Genomic DNA, 12,623 nt, shown 5'->3' with positions numbered 1-12,623 from the left:
TAAACGACCCATGCAAGTCATTTTTAATATATGTATATTAAGCTTAAGCTCCCAGCCCAGCCTCTTCCAATTCCACACCTCCCCCACTAAAACGGTGCGAAGGGCGGGTGGCGCATGTGGGGGACTTAAATAAAAGCGGAGGGGAGGAGCCAGGGGGAGGAGCCCGAGTTACACCATTGGCTGGCTGGGGGAGTGATGTCACTCATATGAAACCCTGATAACTAGTTCGGAGGGGACCCGGTCGCAACTTTTGCAGAAGGGGGCGTGTGATCTAGCGGGAGCTCGGGGTCCGGGCGGCTGCCGGTGCTGCTGCTGCTGCTGCTGCCGCCGCCGCCGCCGGGGGGAGGGGAAAGAGCCGAGCCGAGCCGAGCCGAGCCGAGCCGGAGAGAGTCCCAGTCCTGCTGGTGCCTGGTGCCAGGGGAGCAGAGGCGGCGGTGTGCGAGCGGGGAAGGAAAGGCGCAGGAGAGACCTTGCAACTCGCACGCTGGGCTTCACCTTGTGACTCCCGAGGGCTCGCGTGGCGGGGCAGAGAAAGGGCTGGCACACACAAAGAAATCGCTCCAAGCCCGGCATGGTGCAGCAAGCAGAAAGCACAGAGACTGAAAGCAATCCGCCCAGGGAGGCGATGGACACCGAAGAGGGCGAGTTTATGGCATGCAGCCCGGTCGCTTTGGATGAGAGCGACCCGGACTGGTGCAAAACGGCTTCGGGGCACATTAAGAGACCGATGAATGCGTTCATGGTGTGGTCTAAAATCGAGAGGAGAAAAATCATGGAGCAGTCTCCGGACATGCACAACGCGGAGATCTCCAAGCGCCTGGGCAAGCGGTGGAAAATGCTGAAGGACAGCGAGAAGATCCCCTTCATCCGGGAGGCGGAGAGACTGAGGCTCAAACACATGGCCGATTACCCCGACTACAAATACAGACCCAGGAAAAAGCCCAAAATGGACCCATCAGCCAAGCCCAGTGCCAGCCAGAGCCCGGAGAAAAACGCACCCACCAGCAGCAGCGGCAAAAGCGCCAAGAGCTCCAGTAAGAAATGTAGCAAGCTCAAGTCCTCCTCCTCCTCCTCTCCCGCCAAGCCCGGGGCTAAAGCCAGCCACCCCGGGGACTACGCGGGGGAGGACTATGTCTACGGCACCCTGAAAGTGAGCAGCAAAACCGTCAAGTGCGTCTTCCTGGACGAGGATGATGAAGAGGAGGAGGAGGAGGACGAGCTGCAGCTCAGGATCCAGCAAGAGGCGGAGGAGGAGGAGGAGGAGGAGGAAGACGAGCAGCAGCAGCAGAGGCGATATAATGTAGCCAAAGTCCCGGCCAGTCCCACCTTGAGCTCTTCGGCAGAGTCCACCGAGGGGGCCAGCCTGTACGAAGAGGTGAGGGGCAGCGCCGCCTCGCACGGCAGCGGCGGCAGCAATAGACTGTACTACAACTTCAAGAACATCACCAAGCAGAGCACCCAGCAGCAGCCCAGCCTGTCCCCGGCTTCCTCCCGGTCCATCTCCACCTCCTCCTCCAGCAGCGAAGAGACGGACGATCTGATGTTCGACTTGAGCCTGAATTTCTCCCAGCACCCTCACGCCGCCTCGGAGCTGGGGGTGAGCTCCGCTTCGGGGAACCTGTCTCTGTCCCTGGTGGATAAAGATTTGGATTCGTTCAGCGAGGGCAGCTTGGGCTCTCACTTCGAGTTCCCCGATTACTGCACCCCGGAGCTGAGCGAAATGATTGCAGGGGACTGGCTGGAAGCGAACTTTTCCGACTTGGTCTTCACTTACTGAGCCGCGGGAAGGCGTGTCGCTGGTGAGAACAACCGAGCAGAGAAATCGGAAAGGAAAGATGATGCTGGTGATGATGTGATGGGAAGTGGTGGAGTAAAAAATGAAATAATAAAATGTCTTCTTTTCTTTTTCTTTTTTTTCCTCCTTTCTTTTTTATTTTTTTTTTTAAGTCTCAAAGTTAGTTCCAAACCGAGCCCGGAGTTATGATTTTTTTTTTTTTAAATTTGGTGAGCGCAACAACAACAAAAAGGCATGGGGGACTGGGGGAAAATGATTCAGAAGTCGATGTTCGAAGCTCGTCGGTCTGTGATTGAAGTCTGGAAGATGGTCTGCAAAGAAGTCTTTTGGCAGCACAACTGTTACTCAAGGGGGTTGTGGATTTTTTTTTTCCCGCGAGAGATCTTAAAAGAACTGTTCTGATTTGATTTTTTTTTTTTTTTTCTGAAAGGGACCATTGCAACTTTTTTTGGAGGGAGAAAACTGATGTCTTCTATGCATCCGATTTTTAACAAAGCTGCAGGGAGCTTGAAAAAATGCAGACTGTACAAACGCTTACAAAAAGAAAAAAAAAACTGTGAACTGACTTAAGATCAGAGTTTACTTTTCAGATCAAATTGTCTATGGTTTTACAAATGTGATTTCTACTTGCCAACTTTTTTTTTGTAACTTGTTCCCTTATACCTCCTTGATTGAATACCAGACAGCCTAGACCTCAGTACAAAAAGGTATTGAAACATTTTTGATACATAACAGACCTCAGTCTTTTTTAAAAATTAATATATTTTCAGGCGTATTTTTGTACAGTGAAAAGGGAACATTCTTGCTGTGTTTTTTCAGTAAGACTTTTCAGGCACTTCTTCCCTTTTATTTTTTTTTCTTTTCTGTTTTTAGCATGCAAGTTTGTTGGTACGTTACGTCCTGGTTTTAAAAGGATTCACATTTTAAAAATAATCCTTGCATCTAAAGGCCTTGTGGTTTAAAACAAAAAAAAAAACTTTTTTGTACAGCTATAGTTCAGATTTGTTCAATATTTGTAGGTAAAGATTTATTGAAAATGGTGATATAGACCTCAGAGCTGTTATCTTAGTTTAAAAGATTGTATATGTACTGTACTATAGTAGGACTTTATGTATCTCATACGCTGTGATATGTGGATGGGGCCCCAGATGGAAGGTATGAAACTGGATTCTCGATTTTTAGCAAAAAAAAGGCACATAGTTAAAAAAAAGTTTCTCATTTTGTGCAATATAATCGAAAGTACAGACCATCTGCATATTTTGTAGCAAATGATGGCAAAAGCAGACTTGTGCACTGTCAACATCATTGCCCTTTTTTTTTATGCTGAAAGTCTGTATCTTGACAATTTTAATAAATCAGCTGGAACTGATAGAAACTCGGAATCGCTATTAGTGTCTGTAGAAGTAACGCTGGCGATGCCCTGGGCCCACGCCCCACCCGCGGAGCTGTAGGCGGCTGTGTCTGCATGTAGCCGGACGGGGGGGGGGGCGTTAGACAGCTTTTTATTCCACAAAGGGGTGAAATCGCTGATTTTACCGCCCCCCGATCCGGCTTCCCGCGCCCAGCTACCCTAGGAGGGGAGACCCCCGGGGAGCCCCTAGAAAGATGGCGGGGAGGGTCTCGGAGAAGGTGATTCCCGGCATTGAGTGCTAGCGTCTCTGCCCGTTTACCTGCCTTCGGTCGTTGCTGCAGCTCCCCTCGGCGGGGGGATCCCAGCTGAGTGGGGCTAGCGGAGGGGCCCTTTGCCGAGGGGGGATTCTAGCCCGCTCCCCATCTCCGGGGCGGGGGGGGAGGACACCTTCCAGGCTGCGATCCGTGCGCGTTGGAGGCGGGAGCAGGGGGGGGGGCCCTCGGGCTTCGCTCCCCCCCCCCCCGAGGGGCAGGGCTCGGCTCTCCGGAAGGCAGCGTCGGGGGCCGGGGCTAGCTCGCTCCTTGCTCGGCCTGGGGGAGTCTCCCTCAGGCTCCCGGGCTCCCTTGCACGTGGGCTGGGCTGGCGGTGCGCGGAGGGGGCGTGTGCGGCCATGTGCGGCGAGCGAAGGCTGGCGGCGGCGGCGGGCGCGCTGGTTATTTTTAGCAGCGTCTCTCCCCGCCCCGCCCCGCCCGTCTTAAACGGGGGGAAGCGGGCGAAGGAGTCGGGGTGCAGCGGCGGGCTCCCCCGGGGCGGGCCGCGCGAGAGAGCCTCCCCGCCCTCCCCACGCCGGCCGGGCGGCTGCTGCTTCCCAGCCGGGGAGGCCTCCAGCTTGCCGCAGGGGCGGAGGTGCAGCCAGCTTTGGTCTCTGCCCTGTCGCTTCTGGGCAGGGCTTCCCTCCCCGCCCGAGCCGGGCCCCGAACTCGCGGAGCCGGAGCGATCTGCCTCCCCGCCCCCGCCAGCTCTGCCTCCCTTCCTTCGAGCGGCCTGGGCGGGACCCTAGCTACCGATGCCCTGCCCAGAGCGTGCTGCCGCCCTCCTCGGCGGTGCCACGGCGCTAACCCCCGCCCCGCCGGCAGCTGGAGAGCCCCGGGGAGCTGCTCCAATTCCCTCTTCTTTGCAGTTGCCTTTGCCTGTCTGAGAGCTGGGGCGTGGGAAGGGCGGACGTGAGCGGCTGCTGCAGATGAACAGACTTTGTAAATGTGCGTTTTTTTTTTTCCCTCCCTTAGGAGCCGTCAGATTTCAGTTTTACACTTTGAAAGAACTGCTGATGGCAATAAACAGACTCAAGGTGGAAGTGTGTTTCTCAAGAAGTTTACTTTTTATCTGATAGGCATGGGTCGATCCTTTTATCTTTTTTTTTTTTTATCCACTAATAAATGATCCAGCTGTTTACAAGGACAATTCACTGTGCTGGTAATTTTGGTGGCAACCACTGCTACAGGCTTTCAGACTTGCTGAAAATGAAAATCCTGCATACATATTTGTAAGGCATAATAAAACACAACATTTAAACCTGCATGCATGTTATGTTTAATCAAAGACAACTCTTAGGCATTTAAGTGGTGAGATAGCTACTTTAGGTTAGTTTAAATAATCTGGTAGTTAAATGATTCATATAATCTGATCTCTTTCTCATAATAATAATTAATAATTTAAAAAACTTACTCATGATTCTAAATAAAAGATGTTTTGGCCTAAATCCTTGCTATCAGAAACGTGATAGTGAATGTAGAGTATCTGAGAACCTAAATTTATGTCTTGCATTGTGATAATTCTTTATGGAAAAAAAAAAACTTTTAAAACAAGTACAACACACAAAATATCCTTGACAATGGATAGTCCTCAATAAAACAGAATTTCTTGAATTTTAAGTTTTTTTTTTTTTTGGTCTCAAATGATTAGTATGTTCTCTATATAATTACTTAGCAATTAGACTGAAAACAAATGACATTTATCTCTTCTAAGGCAAAAAAAGAGGAAAAAATAAAAGAACTAAAGTGCTCTACAGCCTAGCCATTAGCTGTCCTACTGTTGAAAACCAATTCATGTTCAGGGGCTAGGGTGATAGTATTAGATGATCATATTCCAATCCTTTAAAACTGAGCCAAAATTCTCTTAGCAATTCTTCAAGCTATCATGAGAGGGTATGGACAATTTCTTCCACTTCCTTCTTTCTGATTTGCATCCTTGTTTATTAAAATGATAGGCAGTGTAATTGAACATTTGTGTTTTGCAAATGTTCAGTGAGTTATGTATTAATGATGGTCAAATCTAAGCTGGATTCAGTTTGTAATAAGGTCTATGTTTCAGCTCACAAAAATTTTTGGAGGATTTTTTTAAAATTATCGTTACAAAATATTAATCAAGAATAACTAATTTGAAATATCCAACTATAGAGCGGTCAGGCAGATTTTAAAGAGCAACAGGTCTACTTTAGTCAAAGGAAAAAAACACCTGCCAAAAGAGTCTTGGCTTTTGGAAGGGGACACGTAAAATTAATATTTTGAGTGATGATGCAATGTACAGGGGGACAGTACATATTTTTTTTTCCCAAAAAGTTTGACATTTCATCCATTTGAGAGCTTAACTTTGCATATTGCCCAAGGAAAATGAATTAGTATTCTAATTAAGCCACGAGACTTTTAGGGCCAGAACTTGCTCCTGGTTGAAATCAATGCCTGAACTCTCATTCATTTTAGTGAGAGTAAGAGCAGTCTTACAGTCATTAAAGATCACATCAGCTAGGTTATCCTCATATTTTATGTGTGGGGTGTTTCTGGTCAAATTGAATAATCCTAGTCCCAGTTTTTCCTTTTAAGTATGCATACAAATTCTTGTTGACTACCCTCTTGGAGAAATCTGTATGTTCCAGGCTTAGTGTCTCCCATTTATTTTCTTATTGCTGCCCCTGTTTTCATTTGGTCTCCGTATAGTACTTTTCTTTGTGTAAGCAGACTTATGGGCACAAAAGAAGAAACTTAGCTTTTTCCAATTGGAAAAAACAACTTAGGATCTCACTTAAATATCAGACCTAGAAAAAGGTGGTGGTATTTTTCTGATTTTGAAAATGAACGTTTTTGGAAAGTTAACTTCAATTGACATTTTCCCTTTTGGTTGCTTTCTTCTGTTTATTCTCTCAACTGTAAAAGTACTAACTCACAGTAAATTGTTTAATTCCTTTAAAAGGACAATATTTTTCAAATTTAACAGGAAGACATATTCAAAATGTCTTTTAAATGTCTCGTGGTCTAAAGTGTAGGCATCCATAGCCACCCAGGGTAAACTTCCCGAAAGGTAGAGTCTACTGAATGTGGTTTGCATCTGTGTGTCTTGCTTCTTCACTCACACAAGTGTAAACCAAGTGCAACTCTATAGTTATTCTAGTGTGAAACTCCTGTGAGGTAAGAATCAGGGCCATATAGTTTTCAGCTATTTGATACTCCATTATAGTTCATTCCTTTTCTCTCTAACCTTGCCACATCTTCATATTGATGCCCTGGTTTGTGCTTATACCTGCATTTCTTAACAAAAATTCTCATTGAGCTTAATGAGAGTTTTTTGCTTCAAGAAGGATGTGCAGAATTGAGTCCCAATTCTTCCTGTTTTTTTGGAAAACGTAGTTCTCTTTCTAAATTGCCCATAATCTTCACTTATGATAATGACCAGAAAGAAACTCCCTATACTGAGTTGCCTTACATTTCAACTATACAATTTTATTCCTTCAATTTCTCTTTTTTTCCCAAATTTCAGGCTGTGATTTTTAAAATTTATTATTTTTTTACATACTACCTGTATCAATTAACTGCCTAATTAGTTTTATCTTCTCTACATGGATGCAGTGAATTTGTAAGAGAATTTCACAAGCAAGTAGTTTTTTAGTGAGTTTAAAGTAAATAGAGTTTTAAAGACCTATTTTTATATTCAATATAAAGCACAAATGTGCAGAAAGTGTAGAATGACTTACAAAAAAGGGAAACAAAACTTGTATTGTTTCATGTATAAAAAGTAATACCTTCATTGGGTAGAGTTTCTCTTAGGAAACCCAATACTTATGCCAGTGCAAAGATAGGAATATTTTAAAAACTCTTAGAAGATTGTGATTGATAGCAGTTTCAAAGCAATGACTTCTCTGTATGAAAGTAAACCCCTAAAGCAATATGGTCAAGAAGGGGTGAGTGGTTTTCAATGACGAACAAACAACCTGGAAGTGTGAGAATTGAGGGTTCCAGTGCTTATTATTTAATCAAACTTTTTTGTGCTTAGCTATTATATGTGGATTTTCTGTGAAGTGAAATCTTGCAGAGTGAACGAACATGAGGAAATCAAGCTACTAAGATCTGTGAACCTCCAGAAATTAAGACTGGTTTGATTATCATGGTATCACATTATAGTAACATTCACCTCACAGAAAATCAAAACACAGTGATTTACCATCTGAAGAAATTTGATCAAATAATAAATACTATTCCAGGAACTTCTATTATCACAATTTGATTTTGTTTCCATCTTCCTGCGTATCTCCAAGCCAACTTGCCTCAACTCCTGGGTATACCAGGGAGAAGAGTTATATGCCATTGTTAGCTCATTTGCAATTTCTATCTGGTTTTGCTCTTGTACATATGTTGGAGTTTTGGAGTCTCTACATAAATGCTGTGATACTTTTTTTGGGGGGGGGGGGCTGTTTTAAAATGGAGGCCTATTTTTCCAATGTGGGACATTGATGGTTACAACATTTCAAAGATGTTGCATGATGGCCACAGTGGGGAAAATTGAATGTTTTTGAGCCGTTTTTCAGCATGACACTTTTAAAATATGTAATTTCAAAGCCTTTTCAAAGGCCACATGAAATTCATTTTCATAGACACTCCAGGTCTGGGGGGAAAACCGAAAAGTACTTTTGTTTAGAAGTCTGAGTGATGGTGGGGGGGAACCTTTTCTTAAGGTTTTGCATGCCAGTGCACGGCCTATTGCTATGAGATAGAAAGAAGGGGATAAGGCTGCTTGAGGCAATGCACTGGAGGACAAAGTGTTTTCTAGCACTAGTAAAAGAAAATGCATGGCAAAGTTTTGTCTTCTAGTAGACTATATAGCATGCAGAGTTTAGTATGTGTCAAAACAGTGTATGACATTGCTGTATCAAAGTTGTAAAATTAAGCATTATTTATTGAAAACTATGTATTTTTTTTTGTAAAAACCTGATCATTTAGAGGATTAATATCAGTGACTTTGTGCTAGTGCTACAATCTTAACCAGCTTCTTTACTACAGTACTTGATATGCAGTGTTAATGCTCAGGGTTGAAAACAGTCCACTCCAATGTCTTTTTTTGCAAGAGTTTTTAAATAAAGGAACAACATAATACAATTGTTCAAAAGACTCTAATAAAATTGTGTGATCAATCTTCATATGTGTTTTTATGTGGATTTTTTCCCCTAGTTTTTATTTGCTAAATGCAATTCAATTATTAGTGGGGCTCCATTCTTCATTCTGTGAGCACCCAATACTTGTATTAAAAGGGAATGTTGTGTCTTTCTTTCAAAACCAACATGGCACACAGTCCTGACCAGAGTAGCATGTGCAGACAGTGAATGCTGTTCTGTGCACATCCAAAAGACAGTGAAGTGAAGAGAAAATTTTCTTCTTCCTCTTTCTCTTTCTCTCTTTTTTCTTTGTTTTTGTTAGAACTTCGGATAAAAAAACAGTGTTTTATGTAAACATTCAGATATGTTTCACAGTAGAACATGAAAGAAAGAAATAAGATAGATTAAATACCAGCAAACCCCAATTCTCTTGTCTTTTTCTACAAACAGTTTACAGTCTAAATGTATTTTGGAATAGAAATAAATCATTCTGTATTAAGATTCTAGATATGAAAATGTTTTTATGAAAACCTGTAATTGATTCTTGGAACTATAATAAGGTGTTTTAATGTGTTTATGTGGTGAGAGTTTGTTGTATATTAAATATGGTTTTATAGAAATGATTGTGTTATATTGTAACATTCAAAATGCACAATAGCAAAACCCATCTGTTGCTAAAATTCAACCTCCAAAGGTCTTACATGTACACATTTCATCATTCACCAAAGGACAAACAAGACTTGTACTGGGTTAACTTTTGTTTAATATGTATATCTTCAAAGATTGACTTGGATATGTAAATATAAACCTGAAAACTTTGTTGTATCCACATCTTGATGTATGGTGGGGTTGTAGCTCCCTGCATGAAGAAAATGATCATAAGCTCTTTGATCAGTGCCTATTTTGTTGTTGTTGTTGTTGTTGTTCTCTCTTTGTATAACACCTAGAACAATGGGGTCCTGTTTCATGACTGGAACTCCTAGTAGCTATGATAATGCAAATAATAATTAATAAAGTCAACAGTAGAAAAGCCAATGGGAGCAGGTTAAGGCCTCCAAACCTGAGAACAGACTCTTACCTGTACAATTGATTCATCAAGTAAAAGAGTTCCTTAGACATTCTGGAGCATTAGGACATCTTGAGCAGGAAAAAAAAAATCACTGTGGTTAGCTGTCTTATTTCCTAAGGCTGCTTACTGAAAAAATAATAATGCCTACCTAGCTTTCCAAGAGTATGGAGAGCATTTTAAGATATGATTCCTTTAAAAAAAAAAAGCACGCTTCCCATGAATAAGCTGTTTATTATCTGCATGTGGGTATCAGACAGTGTGGTGTAGTATAAAGGTTTCATCTGTATGCATTTGGGATAGACATAGGAGCATTCATGGACACGTTGGTCATTCCAGACCAGTGCCAATAAACCCTTTATACAGCACCACACCATCATTTATTCTGTACATGCTACAAACGTTACACAAAAGCTATTTTATAATTGTTTTACAGAGTTTTAAAACAATGTGTTGGGTAGAGTGACCAGATGTCCCAATTTCATAGGGAGATTCCCTATATTTGAGGCTTTGTCTTATTGAGGCCCCTATAACCTCTCACCCCCATCCCGATTTTTTCACACTTGCTATCTGTAGAATAGTGTAGGACTAATTTTTGAATCCTTATGCCTATAAAGCCTTAGTTACGCTAAAATCCCACTGTACAGCACCAAGAAGCAAGGCAAACATAGAAACCTCTAAAAATAGCATAAAATAGCTTATATATATTTTAAAGTATCACAATTTTATGGTCCAGTATGTTAGGATCTTCCAGAGCTAGAAACCAGTGTCCTGTATCTCATTAAAAAGCTAGAAATATTCACGTTGCGGTGGTCAAGTTGCAATTTTCTAGCTTGTGGATCTACAGGATATCAGACCTTAAAATCCACCTCTGGTCCAGGACTGAATATTGCCTATCTTGGGTCTCAGACCAATGGCACCTTTGGGAGGGAATTTCCATAGTGGGGAGGAGGGGGGAGGAAACATTAATCTGGGAGGTTATTGGTACTATTTTTCATATTCCTCTGCCTGTAAAGACCAGGTTTTTAATCACCATTGATGGGATTTTCACACTCTGTTTCCATTGATGTCAGTGGTAAATCTTCCTTTGTCTCCCATGGGAGAAATAAGCTGACCCTGAGTGCTTTTGAAAATTCCCACCCCGATTCCATCTGTCCAGGCCTCTGAGTGAGAAAATTCTATGTATTTTAAAAACCACTAGAATTACTAAAATAGGGTTTTTGTACATAATCTTATGAGTTTAAGATTTGATATATATGAGATCCTACTAGTGCTAGAAGCAAATTGTGTATGTGCCCCACTGGAAAGTTAGGAGTCTTTCCTAGCCACTTGTATAAATTTGTTTCTAGAGTTGATGGGTCATAAGACATCAGACCTTAAAACTGTCAGTTTTGGAGGTATTGTCTGATTAGAGCCTTGAGTCAGTGTTACTTGATGGAAGAGGATTTGGGAGGAAAGAAAGAAAGATTCTTCCAGCAAATTGGTTTTGGTGACTGACTGATGTTGTTTTGAAATTTGGAATGTCGGAAGTTATCTCAACAGAGATGGATGCATATGCAGACACAGTCACAGTAGGTAGATACAGTCAAAGGTACATGTCAATAATACATGCAGTTTATCACATAGATAACACCAACACTTAGAGAATTATTCACATGCATGTATGTGTGTACATATGAAAGCGATTACTTCTAGTAACCATCCTAATGCACAAAAAAGTATCCATTATAACCTCCTAAATTCAGGTTTCAGAGTAGCAGCCATGTTATTTATTTGAGCATAAGCATCTGATGAAGTGAGCTGTAGCTCATGAAAGCTTATGCTCAAATTAATTTGTTAGTCTCTAAGGTGCCACAAGTACTCCTTTTCTTTTTGCGAATACAGACTAACACGGCTGCTACTCTGAAACCTGCCATTCTGCAAGGCACTGAATTTAGCCGAATGGAGTGGAAATCTATCAACTTCGATGCATCCGATGAAGTGAGCTATAGCTCACGAAAGCTTATGCTCAAATAAAATTGTTAGTATCTAAGGTGCCACAAGTACTCCTTTTCTTCTCCCAAATTCAGTTACTTATAACTTGTGGAAGGTTTCACCTTTTGCACTGAAAGCTTTCATGTTAGGATCTATCTCAACATGATCTTTTTACGAATGTTTGAGCATAATTACTATAGCCATTTCTGAATTAAAAAATATAAAAAAAAAATCTCCAACAGTTTCTCCATTTTTAAAAATGACAGTGTTTTTATTTTCCATAGGTAGGATAAAGTACCTTACCCCTTTCAGATGAGATTTGACATCTCTATAAGATTTAACACATAGTCAATGTTTTCCCGTGATTCAGAAGTTATTTGGAAAACGAGAGTTATTTGAAAATCTACCGAGATGTGTGTAAACTAGAAAGCATCACAGTCTTTTCAGTTATTATAATAGTAATGCACTTTGGAGGGTGCACAAGGAATGAGGCAGAACTCCTTTGTAAGCTACTACCACTGGCAAAAATGCAAAATGAATAAAAGGTGTGACTCTCAGTCCTACTAGCACAATTGTGCCCTTGAGTTTCACAATAATGCAGCATCCATATATTTCAAACTCATAAATATTTATTTTCTCTGTGACATTAAGTATACATGCCTCTGTAACATCCCTCTGTGCACTGCAGATATATTTTTAAGTCATTGATATAAAATAAGACAGACTGCTTTTGGGCTAGTTATCTGTAAATCAGCTTTATGTATACTCCCTCCCACTATTTTGACAGTTTTGGTCTATATGCAAGTGTAATAAAAACACATCAAAATGCTCTGCAAAACAAATAGTTTAACCTTCATATTTGACTGTCACTTTGGTTGCTTATTGAGTTTTAGTACACAAACTTTTTAGAGGTCAGAACAAAGTTGCTGATGTGATGATATTACTACAGTGCAAATCTCCTCACTTGAAAGTCCCCTACGGGGAGATTTTCAAGGGTACAAAGGGTATATAGGCACCT

General features: G+C 41.9%; 1 protein-coding gene across 1 annotated transcript; it reads left to right on the top strand.

Moving 5' to 3' along the window:
* Positions 1-237: 237 nt before the first annotated feature.
* Positions 238-5,388, top strand: SOX11 (SRY-box transcription factor 11). The gene is made up of 2 exons (XM_043510279.1): positions 238-2,502; positions 4,433-5,388. Exon 1 carries the CDS (start codon positions 572-574, stop codon positions 1,775-1,777), a length of 1,206 nt encoding a protein of 401 aa, XP_043366214.1. The 5' UTR covers positions 238-571; the 3' UTR covers positions 1,778-2,502; positions 4,433-5,388.
* The last annotated feature ends 7,235 nt before the right edge of the window (positions 5,389-12,623 follow it).

This window comes from Dermochelys coriacea, chromosome 3 (genome assembly GCF_009764565.3).
Source record: "Dermochelys coriacea isolate rDerCor1 chromosome 3, rDerCor1.pri.v4, whole genome shotgun sequence".
NCBI lineage: Eukaryota > Metazoa > Chordata > Testudines > Dermochelyidae > Dermochelys > Dermochelys coriacea.
The sequence above is the reverse complement of the archived record's forward strand: the minus strand, read 5'-3'. Positions and strand labels throughout refer to the sequence as shown.

Coding starts and splice junctions, on each gene's coding strand:
- SOX11 (XM_043510279.1), top strand. CDS start 572: ATGGTGCAGCAAGCAGAAAGCACAGAGACTGAAAGCAATCCGCCCAGG.